This window comes from Mytilus galloprovincialis, chromosome 4 (genome assembly GCF_965363235.1).
Source record: "Mytilus galloprovincialis chromosome 4, xbMytGall1.hap1.1, whole genome shotgun sequence".
Taxonomy (NCBI): domain Eukaryota; kingdom Metazoa; phylum Mollusca; class Bivalvia; order Mytilida; family Mytilidae; genus Mytilus; species Mytilus galloprovincialis.
This window is the reverse complement of record NC_134841.1, coordinates 32,603,145-32,629,063: the sequence shown is the minus strand read 5'-3', so window position 1 is coordinate 32,629,063 and position 25,919 is coordinate 32,603,145. Positions and strand designations below refer to the sequence as shown.

Here is a 25,919-nt window from a genome sequence, read left to right as displayed (position 1 = left end):
TTTTCATGATTCTACCATCAATTATATTCTACATAAAAGCAAGTTTCAATGCCTTTTAATTCATTACTAATGTAAAAAGAAAATCTAACCAAAGGTATGATCATTACCCCTATTACGTCCAATCATTGCATGTGCTGCATGACTGGGTTCCTGTTGGAAGGTTTAATATTAAGATAAGAGCACAGGCATAGCACCTTAGAAACAATGCTTCTGTTTAAAAACAGTAATTAAATGCAGATAAGTTAATGTATCAGTGGTTTAATTCATACAGGTTTAGCAAATAGTATTAAAGGTGAACAAATAATATTGATATGATGACAATAGTTACATGGTTTGGTGGCTCAAATTTTAAACAGGTCAGTTTTAATACAGACAAGTGGAGCACAGTCGTCAAGTTATTTGGAACAATGTGATATATATTAGGACGTCTTTTATATATATATATATATTGGTTGGATTATATAACTTTGAGGACCATTATCTGGTCTCGGGAATACTTACCAAAATGGTGTTTAATTATCAAACTAATTATGATAGGGGATATGTTGTGGAATATTTAGACAGCAATACATCAAAGAGGTGTGAAGAATTCATATTGTTACCAGCTGAAAACCTTTGGCATGAAGGGATCCGTGGATTTCTCTATCTCCTTGCTTTGCTTTATCTCTTTCTTGGAGTGGCTGTCGCCTCAGATATATTCATGAATAGTATTGAAGTGATGACAAGCAAGAAAAGAACAATTACAAGAGTTGACCCAGAGAACCCAGACCATGTTGTGACTATAGAAGTATTAGTATGGAATGAAACAGTGGCTAATTTAACATTGATGGCTCTAGGTAGCAGTGCTCCAGAAATTCTCTTGGCTGTTATAGAGCAGGTTCTAGTCTTAGGAGAAGATCAAGGGGATTCACTAGGCACATTTACTATTATAGGAAGTGCTGCTTTTAACTTATTTGTCATAACTTCTATATGTATCGTCAGTGTTCCTTCACCAGATGTCAAATCTATTAAGGAGTTCGGAGTGTTTTTAACAACAACTTTTTATTCCATATTTGCCTATGTTTGGATGTTACTTGTTGTTCAGGTTATATCTCCCGGAGAGATTGAATGGTGGGAAGCATGGGTTACCATAGCTTTCATGCCATTGTTTGTGTTGCATTCCTATGCTCAAGATAGTGGGTGGTGGTGTCATAAGTGTTGTAAAGGAGCTTCTGTGTCTGATGAAGCAGGAGATAAACCAGTAAGTTCTTTTAACCATAAATTGTCATAATATTTCTTACAAACTTTAAGAATGATCATAACAATATCATTAATATGCACATGACATGGGGACTCCGAGGTTTTGTGAATTCTGTGGTTTATTAATACTGGAAAATTAAGTATCGAATGAAATAGATAATTTAAGATTTGTACTATGCTTAGTCTGAAACAAGAAAAATTTGCCTGTAATTTTCATGCAATGAGATCATAAAATAAAGTACTATAAGTCTCTACATTGAATGTTCTTTATATTGTCCAACTTGATTTGAGAGGTGGGTGAATATCACAGTAACATAAGTTATTATTACATATACTACAATACTTAAATATTGTTCACATTACACACTTTTTATTTGCTCAATCAATGTTTTCCATTTACCATCAGTTTCACCAGTAAATAAAACCATACCTGTCAACCTGTAATGATGAAAATGCAGGTCATGACCTGCATTGAAGAATGAAATCTCAGGTCATTACGCGTACTAACTTTTTCGGGCTGAATATCAGTATTTAGGGGACATTTTTCTTATAATTTATCGCTGCGATATAGCCTTTTTGTCCTAATGCGGTGTAAAGCAACCAACAATCAATCAATCATTATTTAAATCAAAGTTTCCATAACATGTTCACTTGTATTTAGTATTATTCCATTGACCTTTACAAAGCTTGTGATTGATTTGTGTTCATTAACTTGCAACCTTTTGATACTATTACAGCCTTTACAGCCGTAGATATGAAGGTTAAAGAACACTCTGCGAGTGAGGAGTTAATATAGAACCAGCTATATAGGCATTAATTTCTAAATATTTAGGGTTGAAATTAGAGTATAGTAAAATAAAGTTTAACAGTTAAAGGAAGTATAGATGAATAAAATAATTTTCAATTTTTTTTTATAATTGTATAAAGGTTTAAAAATAATAAAAAATTATATTTTTCAATATGTATTTGAATTTTATTTGTTATAGATTTATTTTTTTTACCAAAAAAAACGTATATATAAGGAACAATTTTGAATGGTGACAAACAAGGGGAATTAACTCAAGTTGAAAAATGTTTGTAAACCACAGTGAATTTATTTATGACCTAAAGCTAAGGTAATTGATGTTAATTAACAGTGTGTTTGGCACCAAAGCTGTCAAGTGAAGCCATGCACTTAATGGGTCACTAAATTTGACAGTTTACACAGCTAGCTGAACTTCCTGTCCATGGAAGAATTATGAATTTACCGGTATTTCAAGGAAAATCAATCTCAAGGCTCAGAAATCAGGTGAAAACTGGTCATTTTTGGAATTCCAGGGTTATTCAATGACCTGGCGGGTGTCCCGGGTGATCCCTCAGAATCATGAAAAAAAAATTCGGGTCACACCCGCAGAATACGGGTCAGTTGACAGGTATGATAAAACACAAGTGACCACAAGAAGTGACTTAAAGTTTATGTATTGCCATTGAAATGCATATTTCAATGGTTTGTATTTGTTCTTCACATGGGGTATGGTCCTTGGTTTATAAACTTGTAATACCATGAGATAATAGACTTTTTGATTTCAGATGTAGTCCCATGAATGACAAAATTCATAAATTAATTTCTTGTTTTATCCATTTGCTGTATATATTTATTTATTATAACATATACATTATATATCAGACTTTTAAAATTTGAACTACCTTTTTTAAGTAAGTAGCTGGCTCAATTCTATTAAAGGTTATAATAATGATTAAAATCTGAAATCTTTACAAGATGAGACCTAGTGTTCTCAATAAAACAGGGTCATCAGTGTATTATATCAATGTCACTTAAATGTTTGTAAATCATTACATGTTACTTAAACAAAACAATACATGTGGGATATAGATTTAAATCGCCTATCTTGTACCAGTTATTAAATTATTTCAGTTGAAATTAATAACTCGGACTACAATTGTGTTGCTATGGACTCCAATAATCCTTGGCAACTGTTGCAAAATTATTTAAGAAAATCAAAATTATAAATTACAGCATTTTTTTTTTTTTATTACAGTAATATAAATGGTCCTTTCATTTCATTTTTTTATTGCCTGAAGAGTAGACAAAAACTGCACAAATGTATCGATCAGATGAGAATTTTCAATGATTTTATAAATTATAGATTATAGAAGTTATGGAGATGTGGTATGATTGCCAAATGAGACAACATGCACCAAAGTTCAAATGAAGTGGATATAAGCAATTATAGGCATAAACTGTACACACTTCAACAATGAGAAAAACCCATGTTGTGCTGTTGCACCACTGTCCTAGCTATGCTCTGGTTAACATGTTTACTCCTGAGACATTATGTATGAGCCTGTAATTCAGTGGTTGTTGTTTGCTTCTGTATATCATATTGTTTCTCCATTATATTGTTTTACAGGCCATTATTTATCATTCCACATCATCTTATTTTTTAAAATTAAGCAATTTGTTTTTGATTAAAGATTTATAGAAAGTATAATTGTGCAAGCTTCTATTAGTTTAAAAGCTAACCAGTGAACTCTTTTTATCAGAAAACACTGTTAAACATCCAAACATACTATCCACATTGATCTGTGTCCACACTTGTTTAAAAGCTGAAGAAGTTCCAAGGATGACAGTAGATTAAACTATATTTCCATCCTTTGAACCATCAGCATAATGCATCCAAAACAATTTTTAGTATTAGTCATTTTACCTTTCCAAAATCATAATTAATATCTGGTGACAATATGTGTCCATGAAGGACATTTGAAAATTTCAACCGAAGTAAGTAGACCTGATATCATTTATATCACCACCTATAAAAATGGATTTTGTTTTCAGGTTTTGAAAAAATATTTTGATACTATGGATTTTGAGTTTTTACCACCATTTTCATGGTCCACTGAACATAGAAAATGATAGTGCAGATGGGGCATCCATGTACTGGGGACACATTCCTGTTAGACATTCATTAAAGTTCCAGTTTACTTACCAGCATTTGTGAAGCATAACTTTTTTGTTTTTGATGATCCACTTTTCACCTTAGCATTATAACTCATGCATAATCAAAAGTTGGTACCAAGTCTTTGGTGTATTACTAATTATATAACTGTTAAACCTGTATTTTTTAATCTGAATATTTGTGTATATATTTTAGGCAATACGAGTATTTACCCATCATGCCAGGAAAGGTTCAATCACTGGACATGCTGTACCTGGACAGGAATTACATATGTTAGAGGCTGCACATAGAAACAAAACTCACCAATTAAGGTATAGTTAACCAAAAAAAAAAGGCTTCCCCTGCATTATAATTGTTATCAAGCTAGATATTGAATGTATGTACCTGAGAAAAAAAGACTCTTTTGTCAAAGATTTTGTTGTTCTAATAAACCACCACTAAGTTGAATCTTTCAAATTTGGTATGTAAAGTTCACAAGAATGATGTTGTTTTAAAAGTTGTCATTATACTATTATAACTTTGTGCAAACATAACTAGGCTGTGTTGTTTGTTCAATTTTATCCTCTGAAACTATCTGTACTCAGGCTAACTAGAACCAAAGTTAGACACAATCATGCTCAAGGTAATTAGTATCTGCAGATTAACATCCGAAATTCAATATATATATATATATATATATGTTTATCTTAACTCATAGTTCACCATAAACTTTTGAGTCCACAAGCCCAAAGCTCAATTTTTTGAAAAATTTAGTTGGATTCTATAACTATTGGGAAATTAGATCAAAGAATAACTTTCTTGTATGACATAGATAACAATTTTGTCATTATTTTCCTTCCAAAGTGATTAACTTTAAGCAACCAGAGCATGACAAGATAGGAGTGAAAATCAATGCAGATGTATCTGATTGCATGTACCCATATATTTTATCAGAAATTAATGAAAAAATGGTATTTCTAAGTAACTTTATTTTCATGAAAAAGAGAATTATAGTTGAACTAGTTATAGATTAAAAGCTAAATTGTCCTGATCAAACAATATTTACCCTCACTTATTTATTATTGCCTTTACAAAACAGTATTGCCTTTATATTAATAAAGTTTTGCCCATATTTAGATATTTACCTGTATTTTAAGTGTCAGTACATCTGTTGTATATGTTTGTCCTATCACTGATATCTTCCTCTGTTCTGTGTGTAATGTCAACACATCTTATCATACTGTTGTACTTCTTTTCAGTCATTTTGTTGTTTTTCCTTCTTTTCTTTTTTTTCCGCTTTTTCTGTTTTTGTCCTTGGGGCTTCACTTTCACTTTAAAAATATTATTTATATGCTTGCAAGGGATCAGAAGTGAGTGTAGAAGACTATATGTGGCTACTATGTAAAAGTAAGAATTTATTTCACATAACAGCTTTAAACGAAAATTTATTGATGATCATAGTGTTTTTTCCAGTTCGACCATTTCTGCTTTTTTGTTTCTTTGAGCAAAACCATCACTGAATAAAAATTACCAAAATTACTTTTTGTATGTTTAGTAAAATGTCTTGCATTAGACTGAACTTTTAACAGCCATCCTTGGTCCTGATCTTTCATTAGATATCTGTTCTCAAAGCAGGTAACTAGTCATACACTTATTCTAAAATATTAACCTCTATACAACACCATTTTAAATTCTAATATAGCTTTTTCCTCTTTTTATTATTATAAATGTAAATATTTCTCTCTCCTTCAACAGTTTGTTTTAGAATTAGTGACATGAATACTATAGATTCAGAAATTATTGTGAAAAATGCGACATGGTTATAATCTCAATAATTTAAACTGGCATTTTGAAATTTTCATATGAACTAAACAAGATTTTTTCCTATCTCACAAAAAGTTAAAATCGAGTTATAGTCTTAAATGACAGAATAGTAATTATAAAAACGTACACACAAATTTCTGAATTTACAGTACTTCAACCTTGCCATGGTGACAATATCAATCACTTTAAAAATTCTTAATATTTCAGAAGATAGAAAATCTATATGTATAAAGTATATAGTTGTCACATTGGCAATCATATCACATCTTATTTTTATAGTACAGTTAGATTATGGTCTCAAGTTTCAATCTGGCTTTATTGCTTGTTTTTATTATTCAATGACTCATTAAAGTCATCTATAGTTTTTTTGTGACTAGATCTAATGTTGAAAGTTACATTAGGTAATAGGCTAATAGCCTCTGGCCTTTGTTAGTCTTGTATGGTTTTTAATTTTAGTTCATTTATATATTTTTGAGTTTAGTATTATTTCCAATCACTGAACTAGTACACATTTTGTTTAGGGGCCAGCTGAAGCATGCCTCCTGGTGCCTAATTTTCTCGCTGTTTTGAAGACCAATTGGTGGCCTGGTTCTGCGGTTTCTGCTCTATAGTCGGGTTGTTGTCTATTTGACACATTCCCCATTTCCATTCTCAATTTTATTGTTTTGTCTACAGAATTGAAATGTGTACATGTGGCGTCTGTCTTAAAGGAGGTTGCCTCTTTGCAGGATTTAGTGATCAAGGTTATTTTTTTGCACTTACAGGTCAGTTTCTCAGATACTGTCGTTAATAAAAAAAAAACATAAGTCTTTGCACATGTCCATCTGTTAGACATATCTTAAAATGGACAATATTTATGGTACAATGATCAGTGTAAGTTTTTGGAGATTCTCAAAATTTTAGGTCAACTCTATTTAGGTTAAATTTTCTAGTCCTATTTGTACTGCTTGTTTGACTGTAGTCACCCAACATAAATGTCTATCAACATTAAGATTTTAAAGATCAGATACTATGAATAATAGATCAGTTATAGTTGGTCTATATAATTCTTATAAGTTGTGCCTTTTCACAGGGAGACCTTAACCTCACCTGACCTTGACTTCAATTTCATTATTCTATGATCAACATAAGGTTCTGATATTCTTTCAATTTTATCAATTCCATATTAGTAAATCAACTAAAATTTATTTGGAAAATGAAATAATTGTATAGTGCTTATGTTCATCTTATTTAGAGGTCATTTGACTTTGGTCTTTTTTTGCTGTAGTTCATCATCCAATGTTAAATTTTATTGAATAATAGGAAACATAAAGTTACATTATTCTGGAGGATCAGTACAGCTGGCAAAACATTTCATCATGTGCATTTAGTATGGACTTGTACTTGATTTTTCAGTGTAATCAGCCTGCATAATAGGTAAGAACCACAACCTCTGTATCCCAACCTTAAGTTGACCAATTTGTTTGGTTGTGAATTTTAATCTAGCTTAAGGCAGCTGTCTATTGAAAATTGTTCAGTCAAATATAATTTGACGACTCTATTGGCATTTAACTCTTAGCTGTAAGCCGACTTCATTGAATAGATCATGAAATATAATGCAAATAAAATTTATGATTTTTGATGTAATAAATTACAGTCAGTTTACTGCTTTGTTGGGTGTGTAATCAGGCGATTTAAGGATCAGAATAAAGTTGATTTTTATACCATTAAATATTTCTACTCATCTATAATTCCTCCTTCATATTATACTTTGTATAATATATATATATTCTTTAACAGTTTCTTAAAATTGATATTAGATGCAACAAAAAAAAATGTCATTCTTGTAAAAACAAAATGACCTTTCTGTTTACTACTTTGTCACTAAAGATAACCTAGTTTCTATGATTGAGTGAGTCTGATTTATCTATCGGTTTCTGTTCTAGAATGATGTTTTGTTGGCAGCAGTGGTATTGTTATTGAGTCTGAACTTTGTTTTGACTGATGGATCAGTTCATGAGTGATAAGCTTGATTAATTTTCACAACCAACAAATTTTAATGTCTAACATGTCACACACCCTGACCCTACTTTACACAGTTGACTTCACACAGTTGATTGACCTACTTTTAGAATGATTCACAAAGTTTTTAAGTGGGGAAATTGCACATCAACCATACCTTTGTATTTCACATCAATATTATTGCTTTTTTGCAAGTTGCTCCAGTTTTTTGGGGCATTTAATGTGATTGCAAAATAAGCAAAAACAACCCCTGCATTAAAATTTCCACATTTACAGTAAAACTTTCTTGCATCTGTTCAAAGCTGAATTTTTTAAGTCAGTTTTCTTCTTTTATAAGTTGAGCACTAACACACATGACTAATTTTGCTCACTGTTCTCTCTAAATATCACTAGATGTACAATTTTGTGTTGAGAGATGTTATTCTGTTTGGACTAGGAATATGCATCAGGTGTATTGACACTTTGTAAGGTAGTCCTAACACCCACATTTTTTATAGAGAGATAAACATTGTATTTTTTTTTAATGTGTTTTGGAATATTTTTGTTGCTATTTAGTGTTACTAATTAACAAACAGACGTTAAATATTAAAAGCCTGTATTTTTAACCCTATTGCAACAAAAATGTTTATTTCTGGTACAGTTTAGCTGCAGATAAACACAATTATATCAAGAGTGCTTCATCAACAAAGTCACCAAATAAAATATCGATAGATATTGATACCAAAGACAGGTAAAATTACCCCTTAATCTCATCTAATTATCTCACATTTAATTCACAAAACAGGTAAAATTACCCCTTAATCAGTAAATCTCATCTAATTATCACACCTTAATACACATTTCTTAATTAATTTAGTCCCAAAAGATATACTGTTCTAATATTGAAGCATGAATAATAAATATAATTTGTAAATTTTTCTCTCACTTATTTTAAAGCTAATAAATATAATTTAGTTTGATAACTTTTTCATTGAATTTCTTTGATATTTTTTTGCACTTTTACATGGTGTTAATGTCTGTATTGTATACAATATAAAAAAGAAGATGTGGTATGATTGCCAATGAGACCACTATCCACAAAAGACCAAAATAACACAGACATTAACAACTATAGGTCACCGTAGTATAGATATGTATAATTTTCATGAACAGCACATTGAAAAAATAAATAAATGCTGAATAGAGATCATCCTTGATAGAAAATATTTCAGAAGAATAAGCAGCATACGTGTGCAACTTAACATGACCCCATTCTGACCACATTTCCACCTGTCCTTAAAATTTCAGAAGAATAAGCAACATACATATCGTCGCTGTTATGCAAAAATCTCGTATCTCAATTTTTTGCGGAAATCTTTTTATCGATTAATTAGAATTTAAATATGTATCTTCCACTGTATGCGAAAATATCTGATCTTCTAACCAATCATTAACCCGAATTCTGACATGTGACGAAAAAGTGTAGTCGGATTGATGACACATTTTGTTGTGCGAAAATATCGTATCTCAAAAGAAAAACACATGTCACGGCAGCTGACATTATAACAGGTACAGTTTTATCAATTTTAGGTTCTAATATAGCTTAGAAATAATGAAAAGCTTTGAAATTACAATATATAGGTGCAGAAATTTTTGCTCGTCTTGGTAATTGATTGGTTAGAAGGTCAGATATTTTTGCATACAGTGGAACATACATATTTAATTCTAAATAATCGATAAAAAGATTTCAGTTTTTACTGCCTGGTGTAAAATTATCAAAACCTTAGATACGAGGTTTTTGCATAACAGCGACGATATGCAATATAACGATGGATCTTAACATGACCCCATTACAGACCACATATCCCCATGTCCTTCATCTTGGACAATATTCCTGTCATCCTGTCTTTGCTGCCAGATAGAAATTGAGCAAATTACCATCAAACTGATTAAATCTAAAAGCTACAATACTTTAAGACAGCTTAAACTCATTTGTGGAAGGCCAAATAAAAATATATGTGTGGTTCCAGTTACATACTTTTAAAAAAAAGGGTCGGTAGGTCGGCAAATTTTTTTTTTTTTTTTTAATTTTTATTTTTGAATGTCAAAATCCGGAAAAAATCGTGTGTTTACCGAAATTGTTTCCGGTATTATACACGCCCCAACCGGAAGTCCACCATTTTTACATGTGTTTGGTTGTAAAATAAACAGTCATGATACGTTTTTAGCTCACCTGGCCCGAAGGGCCAAGTGAGCTTCTCCCATCACTTTGCGTCCGGCGTCCGGCGTCCGGCGTCGTCGTCGTCGTCCGTCGTCTGTCGTCCGTCGTCGTCCGTCGTCGTTAACTTTTACAAAAATCTTCTCCTCTGAAACTACTGGGCCAAATTGAACCAAACTTGGCCACAATCATCATTGGGGTATCTAGTTCAAAAAATGTGTGGCGTGACCCGGTCAACCAACCAAGATGGCCGCCACGGCTAAAAATAGAACATAGGGGTAAAATGCAGTTTTTGGCTTATAACTCAAAAACCAAAGCATTTAGAGGAAATCTGACATGGGGAAAATATGTTTATCAGGTCAAGATCTATCTGCCCTGAAATTTTCAGATGAATCGGTCAACCCGTTGTTGGGTTGCTGCCCCTGAATTGGTCATTTTGAGGAAATTTTGCTGTTTTTGGTTATTATCTTGAATATTATTATAGATAGAGATAAACTGTAAACAGCAATAATGTTCATCAAAGTAAGATTTACAAATAAGTCAACATGACCGAAATGGTCAGTTGACCCCTTTAGGAGTTATTGCCCTTTATAGTCAATTTTTAACCATTTTTCGTAAATCTTAGTTATCTTTTACAAAAATCTTCTCCTCTGAAACTACTGGGCCAAATTAATTCAAACTTAACCACAATCATCTTTGAGGTACCTTGTTTGAAAAATGTGTCCGATGACCTGGCCATCCAACCAAGATGGCCACCATGGCTAAAAATAGAACAGGGGTAAAATGTAGTTTTTTGCTTATAACTCTGAAACCAAATCATTTAGAGGAAATCTGACAAGGAGTTAAATTGTTAATCAAGTCAATATATATCTGCCCTGAAATATTCAAATGAATTGGACAACCGGTTGTTGGGTTGCTGCCCTCCAATTGGTAATTTTTAAAGAAATTTTGCTGTTTTTGGTTATTATCTTGAATACTATTATAGATAGCGATAAACTGTAAACAGCGATGATGTTCATCAAAGTAAGATCTACAAATAAGTCCACATGACCTAAATGGTCAATTGACCCCTTAAGGAGTTATTGCCTTTTATAGTCAATTTTTTTTTCTCTGTTACTAATGGGCAAAGTTCATTATAGATATAATTGTAAGAAGCAAGAATGTTCAGTAAAGTAAGAACTTCAAACACATCAGCATCACCAAAATACAATTTTGTCATGAATCCATTTGTGTCCTTTGTTTAATATGCACATAGACCAAGGTGAGCGACACAGGCTCTTTAGAGCCTCTAGTTAGTTAATTTTGTTGCATTCTGTTATGAATTGTTGCATTTTAGCCACAACAGATACTTGTGATGGAAATTCAGATGACAGAAATCTATGAATTTAATTATTTTAATTCACAATCCTCAAAATTTGATCGTTTGAAAATTTATTTTTCAGAAATGAATAAAAAAGTTCTAGGGTCGGGGGGTTTTAACTAGGGTCGGTCGGGTTACTGGAACCACACATATATTTTTATTTGGCCTAAATGGCAGTTCAAAATTAAGATGATTTAACGAAAAGTGTGCTACTCTCTCTCTCTTAACTAAATCAGGAGGTGATTTTGTAGCAATTTTCTTTCTAATAACTTACTGGGGAGTACAGAAGCAGATGATGAATAAACAGTTGATCAGTTTGATTTGATGTTTCAACAGCTATTTGAAAAAAATGTATTTGACCACCAAAAAAAGAACAGAAAGAATTTCCTGTCAAGCCACAGTTACTGTAAAGCTAAAAGGCATTTGGCCAGTTTAAGAATACTTTAATATTTGATTAGAATAGTGTGGGCTTAAATCATTATATTGTAGTTAATATAAGTGCAATGCATCACATACTTCTGTGTCCACATTTTATTTTTCCTATTCAAGTTTTACGTTTAAAACAGTAATACTAATGGGTATTTAGCCAGTTTGAAAATGCATATCAAGTTATTTGATTAGAATATTGTTGGTTTATAATTAAAATCAACATTATTGTAGTTTATAAGTGGCATGCATCACATACTTCTGTATCCACACTTTATTTTTACCAATTTCCAATTTTCAATTTAAAACACCTTTAAATGTATAATGATTTGTAATAAGAATATTAGATTGTGATCAATCAGTATCCATTTTAGGGTTGTATATATCTGTCATCGATATAAAGCAGGTCATCCACAACTTTCTATTTTAGGTGTTAATGCATGTTTAATCAATTTGTATTACTAAACGCAAAATTTGATCTTATTTGAACAACATATTAGTTAGATTATGCTTATACTTTCAGTGTAAAGATGTGTATTTTTAAACCTTGGCTGCATTGAATTTGCTAGTCATATAATGCTTTGATCTAATGTGTCAGTCAGTTCACCCTACTTCAGTTTGAGTTCAATTCTGTTTGAAAAGTTTGCAATGCCAATATGTCATTTTACTTCAACATCAGATAATGTCTGTTTGTCAGAAGATCAAGAAAATTAAAGGAATAGCTTTTTACTCAAAGCAACTTTTTTTCAATATTGAGTTGAGTTTGTTAACAGTCTTGATATCTCTGTCTGGAATGGGTGATCGATCTGTCAGTGTGCATTGGTTATTATAGCTGAGATCATAGCATAAACAGGGGATGTTATCAGATTAAAGAACATGTTATATATGTGACAGCAATTGCCTCATGTCTACCAGTTTTCCTATTTAAAAAAAAAACCATTGTGAAAATCCAAACCAAATAACAGTAATGAATATTCTTAAGTTTTCTTGCTTGATTGATGTAAAAGAGTAAGGTTATTAAGCCCAAGAATCATCTAAACTTAGAATGTATACATTGTATCAATTTTAGACATACATGTTAGTTTATTGTATGGCATGCCTTAAATGTAGATACATAATCATAATACTTTGACCTTCAAGTTTAAATCGTGTCCATTCAACAGAAAAGGAGTAATAATCAATTTTATCAGTAAGAATAACAAATTCTTTTAAGTAGCTTATACAGTGCAATTTGAGACCTCGACTAACGTTATAATAGTGTTGGGAAAAGTGGTTTTGAAAATTCAAAACTTAATTTATGTGATCATAAGTTGTGTTTGAAAAATCTGACCAAAATATTGCATATAATTTACTGAAACTCATAGATTTTCTGTTACCTACGTTTTTTTTATGACTGAAACAACTCATTAGTATTTAAAACCACAACCAAGGAAACATTAACAGTGTTTGCTACATATAGATTTGTGCGGGATTTTCTCCCTGTATTGAAGACCCATTGGTGGCCTTTCAGCTGTTTTCTGCTCTTTGGTCTGGTTGTTGTCTCTTTACTTGTTTTAACTGATTTGTATCATTGATATTTTGATGCATCCAAAGCAGTATTTTTGACTATACATTATTTGGTCATACAAATAATAGTGGTAATATGAGTTATAATACAGGTGAGTAGCCTAGGAATTGGATTTGTTTGGTCAACCAGCTGATTGATAATCAGCATTATACATGAATCTTTTGTAAATGCTTTAGGTCATGTAACAACCACATAGAAAACTACACGGAAAATCATACAAAACTTGTTACAAGCGAGTTTTTCATTGAAAATCACAGGTATAGATAGTGTGTGTGAATGTAGTGCTAAGTAAATTAGGCAGTTTAGTTTATTTACTAGGTTGAGTGCCATTCAAAGTGATGTCACAGCATATATAGGATTGTTTTACTATACATTTTCTGAATTGACAATGACTTTGGGTGAAGCAGTTAGATGCCACAATGTGTATTTGTTTTATGTTCTGAAACAGAGGGTTTCTTAATTCTAAGATGGGGAATCTATAGAATATAACTTTCTTTTTCCAATATTTGTCATTGGTACTATTACACATATTATTTGTTACTTGTAAATAGATAAATCAACCCTTGATATTTTGGTTACAGCGTTATGATTATAAAAAGCAGGTTCAGTTTAATTTTAGTCTCCTTACATACTGGTTTAAATAGATCAAAAGCAAAACAGCAATGTGTATTTGAGAGAACAGATGTTCTGTTTTTGATTTCAGAAATTGCTAACTGATCAGATACGCAATAAGTTTGATTTAGAATTAGGAATTGAGAGAATCACAAAATTAGTGCTTTCTTTAATAAAAATTTGGAGTGCACAAACCCCCATTATATCTTGGATATTGCTGCTTACCTCACATTTATTACCTTGAGTTATGCCCCTTTAAACCATGTGTATATAGACACTACTTTGGTATTTAGCTAAGCATTTGTGGCTGTACAGCATTTGATTCTCACTTATACAGCAATGGTTGCACTTGTTTTTATATCTCTTACTGCAAATTTATAATTTATTAAATTTATCTTAAATAGTATAGATTAGTTTGCTTTCTTCATCATGATGGAATTTGTTTTATCTGCACTCGGATACATCTATTTCTGCTACCGTTTTCTATAATTCCCTGTCTTAGTCTAGCTAAATATTTAGTGTCCACATGTTTATGGCAGATATGAACTCTAAAAGTGAGCTGTTAACTCAAAAGCAAACTGAATATTAAAGATACCATAAGAATATTGAATGGAAACGAGGTCGGCAATGTGTTGCTACATCCCCATCAAAGAACAAAAAACTGTACAAGGCCACCAATGGGTCTTTAATAACATATGTTTGATGGTTGATTTGCAGTACATGTATTAAAAATTACACCTTTTGAGTGTTGATTTATATTATAAAAATTTTGAGAGGGATAGGGGATGCAAGCCAGAAGTGAGAAAAGCTTTGATCTGGAAATCTGTAAAATAAAACAAGCTACACCATCACTACCATCAGTGAAAGTTACTCATAGTACCGGGGACTTATCCTTTCTTTTATCTTCATAGTACTTTTCAGACTAAAGTCTTTTGTTTTATAATGACTTTATTGGGTAACCTAAGTGTTTAAGGTAAATATACTTTTTATGCATACATAACCTGCCATTGAACAAGCAATTAGGATTGTTAAAATCTTGATACACCATAATAAGGTAGTCCAATAAGTCTCATTGACCTTCTTGATACACCATAATAAGGTAGTCCAATAAGTCTCATTGACCTTCTAGATACACCATAATAAGGTAGTCTAATAAGTCTCATTGACCTTCTTGATACACCATAATAAGGTAGTCTAATAAGTCTCATTGACCTTCTAGATACACCATAATAAGGTAGTCTAATAAGTCTCATTGACCTTCTAGATACACCATAATAAGGTAGTCTAATAAGTCTCATTGACCTTCTAGATACACCATAATAAGGTAGTCTAATAAGTCTCATTGACCTTCTTGATACACCATAATAAGGTAGTCTAATAAGTCTCATTGACCTTCTTGATACACCATAATAAGGTAGTCTAATAAGTCTAATTGACCTTCTTTTTTAACCTTAGAGTTTGGTAATTTGTCAAGATGTTTTTTCTCTGGTTCATAACTTCATAATAATTTTTTTTAATTGGTTTAATAATCTTTGTGAATCATTTGAGCTGGTTTAAAGTATATGTATATTATGTTACTGCTTATTAATTTTTGTCTATCAGATTACATCTTATCATATCTTACATGAAGAGATATACTTATTAAAAGATTAAAGATCTCAATTTGATCAAGCTATAGGACTATATAGCTAACTTAATAAATAAGATATACCAGATTTTGGAAACAGGAATACAGTAGAAGTTTTTTTTTTCTTTTTTTGCTTTACTCTTATAAATGCAGACAATTCTTGCTGATGTGATAAAATGATCTAAATAATTTCTATCTTTGTTTTCCTATGAGAATTATAAGTTGAGATATATATTGCTGAAAATAAATTATGTATATCAACTTAAAAAACATTGCATATGATCTATATATATTATAGAAGTATTTATAATATCAATTCTAATACATTACCTGGTTGTTTTTTTTATATGGTGAGACTATGTTCTGGGAATATAAGGACTCAAGATTTCATGTTGCAAAATGTTTTAGCTTGATATATGTCAATGGCCATTAAACTATGCAACATTGAATTCCAAATGAAGAAAATGTATAACATAACTAAACTTCATCATTCAATAATAGAATTAATTAAAGATGTTTCTAGTTTCTAGTACATGTATATGTTTTGTAATTGAATAACTGATGCAGTTTAAAATAAATGATGATGGTATTTTTATTTCCAGTGATCAGACAGACACAGAGAGTATAGACAGTAAACATGGAGTGTCAAAACATGGTGACACTAAGGTGTTTGCTAGAGCAAGGTTTGTATTTTAATACATTAACCTAATCAATCTTTCAGTCAAATAAAGTTAAACAATTTTACTGTGAAGTTTTCTCAATCTAAAAGAAACAATAAAAAAATTAGCATAGCTATTTTTCACATTTGCACCAGTATTTCTTTTTTTGTTAAGATTTAAAAATTTGAGACAAGTTGAAATATTTTCCTCTTTATTCAATAATACTATAAAATAGCAGCAATTATATATTCCAACATTAGAATTTCAAATCATCGAATGAGGTAAATCTGCAATATATACAATATATGCATCATGTATTGTCTGGATGATGTTTTATTTGATCTATTTATAAAGATTAGTTGGACACAATCATTTGTTACACTATATTTTATCTGGCAGTTTCATTTCTTATATATTTTTAATCACCCAAGAAAATAGTTCAGGGAGGATTATCCTTTTACAATCTTTTTTTTTTTTTAAATGTGTTCTGTCATAGAAAATTCATCTGTAAAAAATCTGTATAGTAGTATTGCAAAAAAAAGAAAATGCACTTTCCTAAATATAGATTTTGTTGTCAAACCATATACATGTAAACCAATATTTTCAACGTTATTTATTCTACACTAAAGATTCACATGCTCGATATGAATATCAGTGTTTTTATTTATAATCGTAAGAAGCGTATCTTACTATATCTTTGCACTTATGTATGAGGTACCCAATTCAATGTACAAACTTTTGTTATCAACATGATAAGGTTTACAATGGAATAGAATTTTGGGCTTAATTTTAGTAGAATGTTTGACAAATGCGCTTCAAGGCTAATTTTTTGTTTACCCCCCTAAAAAAATCCTTTTGAAAAAGGAAATAAAAGACTTTATTATAATCCATATTTGTCAGAGTTTGTTGTTGTTTTTTTTTACCTTGTGGCAAGACATGTCTCTGTGTCACCAGTTTAGTATAAGCTTTATATGAATGATATGCAACCTTACTTAAAAAGACTAAACATGCATAAAATATGTTTTTGAAAATTATTTCCTGTATAAATGAAATTTTGTGCATTAAGAACCAAAAAGAATTGATTTAATGGGTTATTTTTTCTTTTACTTTTTTATTTACTGCATACCACTACTATTTTATTGGTAAGTGTAATACATTAAATGAGTATCATTTTTTTTGTTTTGTTCATGTATTGATATCTTGTAATTATGTGTAACATATAATTTGAAATTAGTACTTTGGTATAACTAATTATTTTGAAGGAGAAAACATGCAAACTGTCATGTTAAATGTCTATCTTCACCTTTTACATTTAGAAACAATTTCCTTTTATGAAATCAGTTGTGGGTTAAAATGACATTTATTTCTTCTTGATTAAAGATTCAATCAATTTGTTTATAGGGGATGTTAATGTATCTTAATTTTGTACTGAGAAGTAATCAGTTATGAAATAAATGTCATTATACAGCTGGTTGGTTCATTAAAAGAACATCAGTCAGAAATTGACTTTGAAGTAATCAAAACTCATCATATCCCAATGTCTTTCCTCATTGGAACCAAAGTTAATGTTTGTTGTTGTGTATGTTGTCTGTAGCTTTACTTGTGTCCATCAATGGTCATAAAGATCTTCACACAAAGTAAACCTAAAAATACACTGCAATCAGCCAATCAAAAATCATTATGGTAAAATTAAGTAAAAAAAGGTCAAAAGGAAATAAAGGAGGAAAAACAGCCTTTGAAATTTACCAATCACAAGGAACTGGTTAAATATAGTACTGTAAATCAGTAAGTTAGAACATAACAATTATTTGATTTTGGGAAGGGGGTTCTGAAAAGTAATGTTCTTTTGTATATAATGCTTCAAACTAGATAATTGAAACACATGTGTACAGATTACATTTTTGGGAGTTTAAAATGAATGTTGTTTAGTATAAGCTTTAGATGTTAAATTTCTCTTATCTTCTATGTTGTCATCCCCAGCTAATGTTGAGTACATATATCTGAGACTACTATAACACATGTGTTATAGTAGTTTTAGCATTTATACTTATAAGACAAATTCCTAATGAGTATAGTTGTGATAGACCCATGGTAGATTGGAGAAGAGTTTTTTTAAGTATCTTTAAATTTCATTCAAAAAATATGTCTATGAAGCAGTATAAATATATACATTATTGATTTTGGCATTATAAATAAGTAATAAACAATAAACCATTGATGGTTCTGGCATTTCAGTTCAAGCAGGATAAACCATTGATATATGGTTGGTTCTGGAATTTAAGTTTAGAGTTTTAACCTATATTTGGTGGTTTACTGAACATGGAAATGTGATAGCGCTATCAGCCATGGTGTCCTATATGCTTTATATATTGCCATTTGGGAAAAAATGAGGTACATTAGTAAAGTTAGAGTTTGTAATTTTACTCCATATGTGATTGATTACTTCCCCCTGAATCATTTCAGTAAACCTGGTCCAAGACCCCTGCATTCAAGGGCAAAGTAAGAGGATGTTATTGTTTATGTTTGTTCATGTATTAGTTCATGTTTATTACTATTCTTATTTACAAGCATGTATTTGTTCTTATTGAAAGGTGTAAAATCTATATAGGTACTCGCTAGTCAAGCTGTCATTATTTTTACAACATTTTTTTTCGTCGCTGAAATGATTTGCTCTAGGTATAATTTAGAACATTAATGAGGATATATAGGCTAAGTAATCTACAAAAAATGTATTCAAATGCTGCACTATTCAATGAAGAATTACTGTTCATCATGATATAAGTAATAAAGATTCTATTTAACCAGAAAACCTTTATACAATTCAGATTAAAATTGTACAATATGAAAATAATGAGATGTGGTTCAATAACCAATGAGACCTATATATCTGACAGAGTCCAAATTATGTGCATGTTAGCAACTATAGGTCACCATACAGCCTTCAATATTGAGCAACTTAATTTTAAACTCAACTTAATGACTGCACTTTTAAATATCTCCTTTGATCTAATATCTGTTTACTATAAACTGTTTGATGCAATGTTGTCAACAACTAATTTAATTAATTTTTTATGTAACCAATATGATTAAATATTGAAGAGTTGCATGCATACAATTGGCATGGTTTAAACATTTATAACAGTCAACAAACTTAGCCCCTATATTAAGTTATCCAAGGGAATTTGTATTTTGTTCTAGTGACACAAATGAAACATGGTTTGAAGTAAAATTAAATAAAAGAGAAATCTAACAATATAGGTTCATCCAAAAATATAAATACAATCTTCAACAATGAGCAAGTATCTACGCAATATAGCAAAGCTAAGCAAAAAATATTCAAAAGGTTCACAAATGTCATAAAGTCAGAACTTTTTGGTGTGTTTCTAAGTCATCACTGTAAACATGAAATGATAAACATGGCCTTGATGTCCTCTATTCACTACAAAATAATCTACAGTTTGTAAGTTGACCATTGTACAAATTTAATGACAGCTTTACATTTTCTATAGATAGCATGAATAGTAGGTATAAGTCATTAGTCATTCCTATTTTTGCATATTCATTGGAATTTAATGGGAGATTTATATTAATGAATTGATTTTCCATTTCTTTTTCTGCTTGCATTTGGACCAACTCAGATTCAGGTGAATAAATTACATATGATTTACCTGTAGTTTATATCATTATTATCACTTTTAAACAAATTCTATAATAATGCATTTTTATTGGAAATAAAGAAATTTAAATTATTTGGGACAAATAACTGTAAAGATAAAGATGATTTAAATAGATTGTTAAATGAGCTTTGAAAATCAATTATTTACTTTTTATTGTAATGTTAAACCATTAGCTGTGTTATTTAATTGTGTTAGTGATTTAAAGATACATGACATTGTTGAATTGCTAAATTATGCTCAAGGTTATCTAAATCATTCTTTACATAATACATTTGGGATTTAATACTTTACCAATATCTGTACCAAGGAGGGGTTAAAAACTTTATAAGAGTTGTTTTCTTTTATGGTAATTCAAGTTGAACAAGAGTTATTCCCCCCTTTTTTTTTTTTAAATATTTTCATATAGCAGTATTTATACTCCTGCTAAGACTTCAGTTGCCAGGGCTAATGGTTTTACTCTTGTATGAACATCCTTCCTTCTGCTGCCCGTGCATCATATAAGCATGATATGTCTGTTATTAACCATGGAAACACAAATTGGAATAAATGTTATATAAAATTTATAAAATACTATCCACACTGATCTGTGTCCACACTTGTAAGTAGGTCATAAAAAATTAAGTATTTGTACCATGTTTTATTATGTGTTATTATTGTAATTAATAACTTGATTTTTAATTTGCATTATTATTGCAATTCCAGTCTTCCAATATTTTCTCTTGTTACATGTTATAAATACCTTTTCTATTTATCTGCCAATAATGCCTTTTATAGATTTATTTGGGGTCGTGACCCAATATTTCAATATTGCATGCACTTCCATTTTTATCCCAACATATCTTTTTTAAGCTGCATGAGTATGTATATACATCATATGCTTTATTTCTATGCACATGTTTACCTTAGGTGCATTAGTTCTACTGATCAGGAAATTACCTCTGCATGTGTTATACATTCTTGATAAAACTCTGTTGCTAGTACTTGGATCAAATGTACTCTTTATATATATACTGTTAGAATTTAAAATCTTTATAAATCTGTCGTCTGGTCATTTATGCCACCAATCCAAAGATGTTTTGTTATATTTTCAGACAAGGGTTGTTAAGGCTCTATATAATGACCTATAATGGTTTACTTTTATAAATAGTGACTTGGTCCGTTGGATGGAGAGTTGTCTCATTGGCACTCATACCACATCTTCGTATATATATATCTAACATTTAATTTATAATAATAATATTTTATTTACTAAATACAGCTTTTTCTGATAAAATGATAAACAACTAATAGAAAAGAAGGATATTTCACTTCCTTTGAAAAAGTGGAACATTGCTGTAAATATTGTAATGTCCTTATTGTTTTCAAATTATTGTTCATTTTTGCATTTTTATTTTGAGTAGCAAATTATCACACTTTGAAATCTTTCTAAAAAACGAAATAAATGTTTGTTATATTGCAGATTTCGCCATGCAGTTGTAAGTGCTATGACTGGACATAAACCTACCAAAAGACATGGCAGTGCTGGTAAGACCAGGATGTCAGATATTGTGTCTGCTGTACAAGGCATTCAGGATGTGTCTAAGAAAGGTCTCATGCCTAGCTGTAAGTGTATACACAAGTCTTAGCCTTAAAAATCCACTGCTATATATTTTCCAATAATGAGTTAAACCTTGTATAATTGTCAGCTACAAATTTTGGTAGTTTTTGTATCATTTTGAGTCCCCTCGTTGGGGTGTTCAAGTAATCACATAATCACATAAAAAATTGCCAATATAATCACATAATCATTAATTAGTTTTTTATTAAGGGCTATTTCAGAAAAAAATGTATGGGGGGTTGGAAGGCAGTTTTTGTCAGCACCCGCCCCCCAGACAATTGTAATTGAAAATTATAGTGCAGTATAGTGTGAAAAGTTGCTCTGATACCCATCACCCATGTATTATTAATACAATGTGCATTCCAACCCCCCATACATTTTTTTCTGGAATAGCCCTAAGATAATCAAATAATCAAGAAACATTTGGTCTGGTGATCAAATAATCACTTTAAAATTAGCCAAGTAATCAACTAATCAAAAAACCCATGAGGAGGCTCAATTTTGTATAAATTAATGGTTAAATACTTAAAAATTAACTACTACTTGTAGGGAAATTTTACAGCGTACTTATATAACTGTTTAGAGTACTCAATAAAAAATATCTCATATAGTCTTATTAATTGAACAGAATGTTACATACATCATATTTCACTTTATACATGTATTGATGGTTAGATAGAAACTTTTTATATCTTTTGTTCATCAAAAATTGAAAGTAAAGTAAATGAGTGTTTAAGAAAAAAACAGTTCAAGTTTTCAGTGTGTGAATACATGTATGGATGGGTAGACAGAAACTTGTAACATACTTTTCATCAGAAGTTGAAACTAAAGTAAATAAATGTTTCAGAAAAAAAACAGTATTCAAGTTTTCAGTGTGTGAAATGTTTTTAAATGCTGGTTACTTATAGCCAAAAATCTAGGTGCTCTGTTTTACTTTCCTTATATAGTTGGTAAGTAAGACCATGTTCAAAGTTTGTTAACATTTTTAGTTGTGTTAGTTCAAATTTTTATTATGTAAGCCAATAAGTATAGTTCTTAGTATAAAAGGATAAAATAAGTACTGTGGACTAATAATTATTAGTTGGAGACCAAATTCCGTGGATTTCGTGGATACAGGGAAACCAAAATTAAATTAAATGTTGAACAGATTGCAAATGTGCTGTTTGGTTAGTTATATGCAAACTTTCGGAAAAACATGAATATGAAAATTTTCCTCAATCATCAAAACATTGATACCAACAAAAATAAATGACTCCACAGTTAACTAGTACCTGCATTTCATGAAATATTTATATCCATTACATGTTCTAAGTTTTCGTTTAAAAGCTTATTGGAATTTTAGTAAGTTATAATTATTATTTGGTGAACAGAAAGAATTGTTTTGTGCAATGAGGAGTTTATTTCTATTATGTTTTTATGATATTGAATGCTTTAGCAGAAACAAATGTAATAAATGCTTGAGGTTTACCGCATGTGGCATGGAAGCACTGAAATACAGATCATTTTTATGTAAGGACAGTATTGGTTCTAAAATTTATATTGAGTTGAAGCAAAAATTACAAATGATATTAATGCTTGCATTGAATTATGTTTTTGGTTGAAGTCTTTTGATGTTTTTTATATTGGTTTTATTTCACTATTTATTGTTTCAACTGAAAATTCAATCTTCAATCAAACTAAAATAGTTGACCATGCTTGAAAAAAATTATTTTTGGGATTGTTTCAAATACGTATCAGGTCAATTTTGTAATATGTAAGAATTTTCTAAAGTACAACTACTCATAGTTTAAATCTTGATAGCATTACATACATGTATTGTTTCATGAAATCACATGACTTAATCTTGATCTCTTCTCAACAGTCTCAATAGTAAATGCACATAGCAATCTCTTAATTTGCAATATCATATTTGAAATATAATGTAATATTTGTTTAGTCTTTTTCATAGAGCCTGTATCTAAAATTATAAATTGATACATGTAATTACCATCTCTTAGAAGTTGACAAAAGCACAAATGATAATTAAAAGACTTACCAAATTAACTAACACTACAGGAAAAAACTAAAGACTGAGTACTTGATTCCTACCAAAAAATGAAGGTGACCTTAGGTGCTCCAGAAGGTTATCCAGGTCATCTAGTCGAACTATTATGTTTCTCATCACTGAAATATTGAGCACTTTAATATCCTTCATAAAGGCCATTATAAATTACTTATTTTTTGCACATTTTACACGAGAATATTAATAATATGAGTGACTTGGCAACACTAAATGTATTATCATTTTTTTTCTATACATTTCATTTATCCATTTTGCATTAGTCTCTTGTTTTATGAAGAAAACTTTCTTTATAAATTAGAAAGTCTTTTATTTAAAAAAAAAAAAAAAAATATGTATCAGATTTGATATTTACCGAAGCAGAATTAAGGAGTGGTTAGGCTGCTGTTTTTAGCCCTTTGATTTTGAAATTTAAAAGATTTTCTTTGCTTGAGCCAGTATGATGAAAGTGAGAAAAGCAATTGAGTTGAGATGACCAATGATAATCTATTTATCACTACTGGTATTTTACCTAAGACGACGTTGTTAATTTCATTGAAAATGGACATGAGCGCCCTTTGTTTCTAGTGATAATTTTTATATCATTATAACTGTGCAGAGAAAGGAAATTATCAGTTAGTAAGATCAAAGGGAAATTTCGTTAACAAGTGATAAACTACCGTGAACCAGGGTGTAAATTTTTGCTTATTTTCTAGGATATCGCCAAAATAGATTCCGCAAAATTAAAAGTGTTCATGCAAATGTATTGATAAAAGTTTTAAATCCGCCAAAATAATAACCACCAAAATATTTCATATACCAATGAAAATCACGAAATTATACACCCGCAGAAAAACCCGCAATACAATATTTTATTGGGCAAGACCATGGCTCATTTCTAATTTAGTTATAAAACTTTATAGAAAGACCATTTTAAATCAAGTCTGTCTATTTTAACATGCTTATAATGTCATAGTGACAACATAACTGACATTTTCCTTCTAAAGTGTCTAGAGTGTATCTAAAATAATTTCATGGGCCAGTTTATGGCTTTCATCATGCCTCTTCAACTTTGTAATTTATTTTGATTGATACATTAGATTTTTTCAATAGAATAGACTTTAATTTTAAAAGATGAAAATTGACAGCTAGCTTTTGTTCATGGTAGTTTAAATCATTTTTTTATACGACCACAAAAATTTTAAAAAATTGTCGTATATTGGTATCACGTCGTCGTTGTCAGCATCGTCCGAAGATGGATGATTTCTGGATAATAACTTTAGTATAAGTAAATAGAAATCTTATCAATTTTAAACACAAGGTTTATGACCACAAAAGGAAGGTTGGGATTGATTTTGGGAGTTTTGGTCTGAACAGTTCAGGAATTAGGGGCCAAAAGGGTAAAAAATTAAACTTTGTTTGATTTCATAAAAAAATTGAATTATTGGGGTTTTTGATATGCCGATTTAACGGTGTATTTAGATTCTTAATTTTTGGTCCCATTTTCAAATTGGTCTACATTAAGTTCCAAAGGGTCCAAAATTAAACAAAAGTTGAATTCTTCGGGTTCTTTGATATGCTGAATCTAACCATGTATTTAGGTTTGAGTATTGGACCATAATAGGTAAATGTCCAATTTAAATTTTCTAAGTTCTTAGACCTCATTCATTCTGTGTCAACTATTTAATCACAATCAAAATTCAGAGCTGTATCAAGCTTGAATGTTGTGTCCATACTTGCCCCAACTGTTCAAGGTTCGACCTCTGCAGTCGTATCAAGCTGTGCCCTGCGGAGCATCTGGTTAAATATCAAATAAATGTTTAAAATAAATGTATATGCAAAATAATTCCAAGCTGTTTAAGATGTTATATTTTTGTTAACAGACGACCAGTTATATGGGAAATTTACATTTTCGTCCCAAGTATATGAAGTATTAGAAAGCAAAGGTCAACTAGAAATAGACATCTTGTTCCATAGAAAGATACCACAGTAAGTATGACTAGGATCGGTAAAAGATTAGTGGTAATAAAAAGTATGCTGTGGATTCACTATTATTCGTTGGATACTAATTTTCATGGATTTCACTGTTACAGGTGAACCACGAAATAAAATGTTTAACGAAGAGCAAATTTTCTATAGGCTTGTATGCAGACTTCTGA

At 30.5% G+C, this 25,919-nt stretch overlaps 1 protein-coding gene across 4 annotated transcripts in view; it reads left to right on the top strand.

Annotated features, from left to right (window-relative positions):
• The window catches only part of LOC143071912 (sodium/calcium exchanger 2-like), a 129,394-nt gene that overhangs the window by 59,198 nt on the left and 44,277 nt on the right, over positions 1-25,919 (top strand). The window contains exons 1-9 of one of the 4 annotated variants that reach the window (XM_076246588.1): positions 192-1,240; positions 4,392-4,507; positions 7,395-7,415; positions 8,641-8,730; positions 16,392-16,472; positions 18,912-18,947; positions 21,585-21,727; positions 22,631-22,672; positions 25,644-25,749. In XM_076246588.1, coding sequence (XP_076102703.1) covers positions 506-1,240; positions 4,392-4,507; positions 7,395-7,415; positions 8,641-8,730; positions 16,392-16,472; positions 18,912-18,947; positions 21,585-21,727; positions 22,631-22,672; positions 25,644-25,749 — 1,370 coding nt within the window. In that variant the 5' untranslated portion in view covers positions 192-505. Of the gene's footprint in view, positions 1-191; positions 1,241-4,391; positions 4,508-7,394; positions 7,416-8,640; positions 8,731-16,391; positions 16,473-18,911; positions 18,948-21,584; positions 21,728-22,630; positions 22,673-25,643; positions 25,750-25,919 lie in introns of those variants that run through there. The other 3 variants (XM_076246589.1, XM_076246590.1, XM_076246591.1) reach the window with 3 other exon arrangements.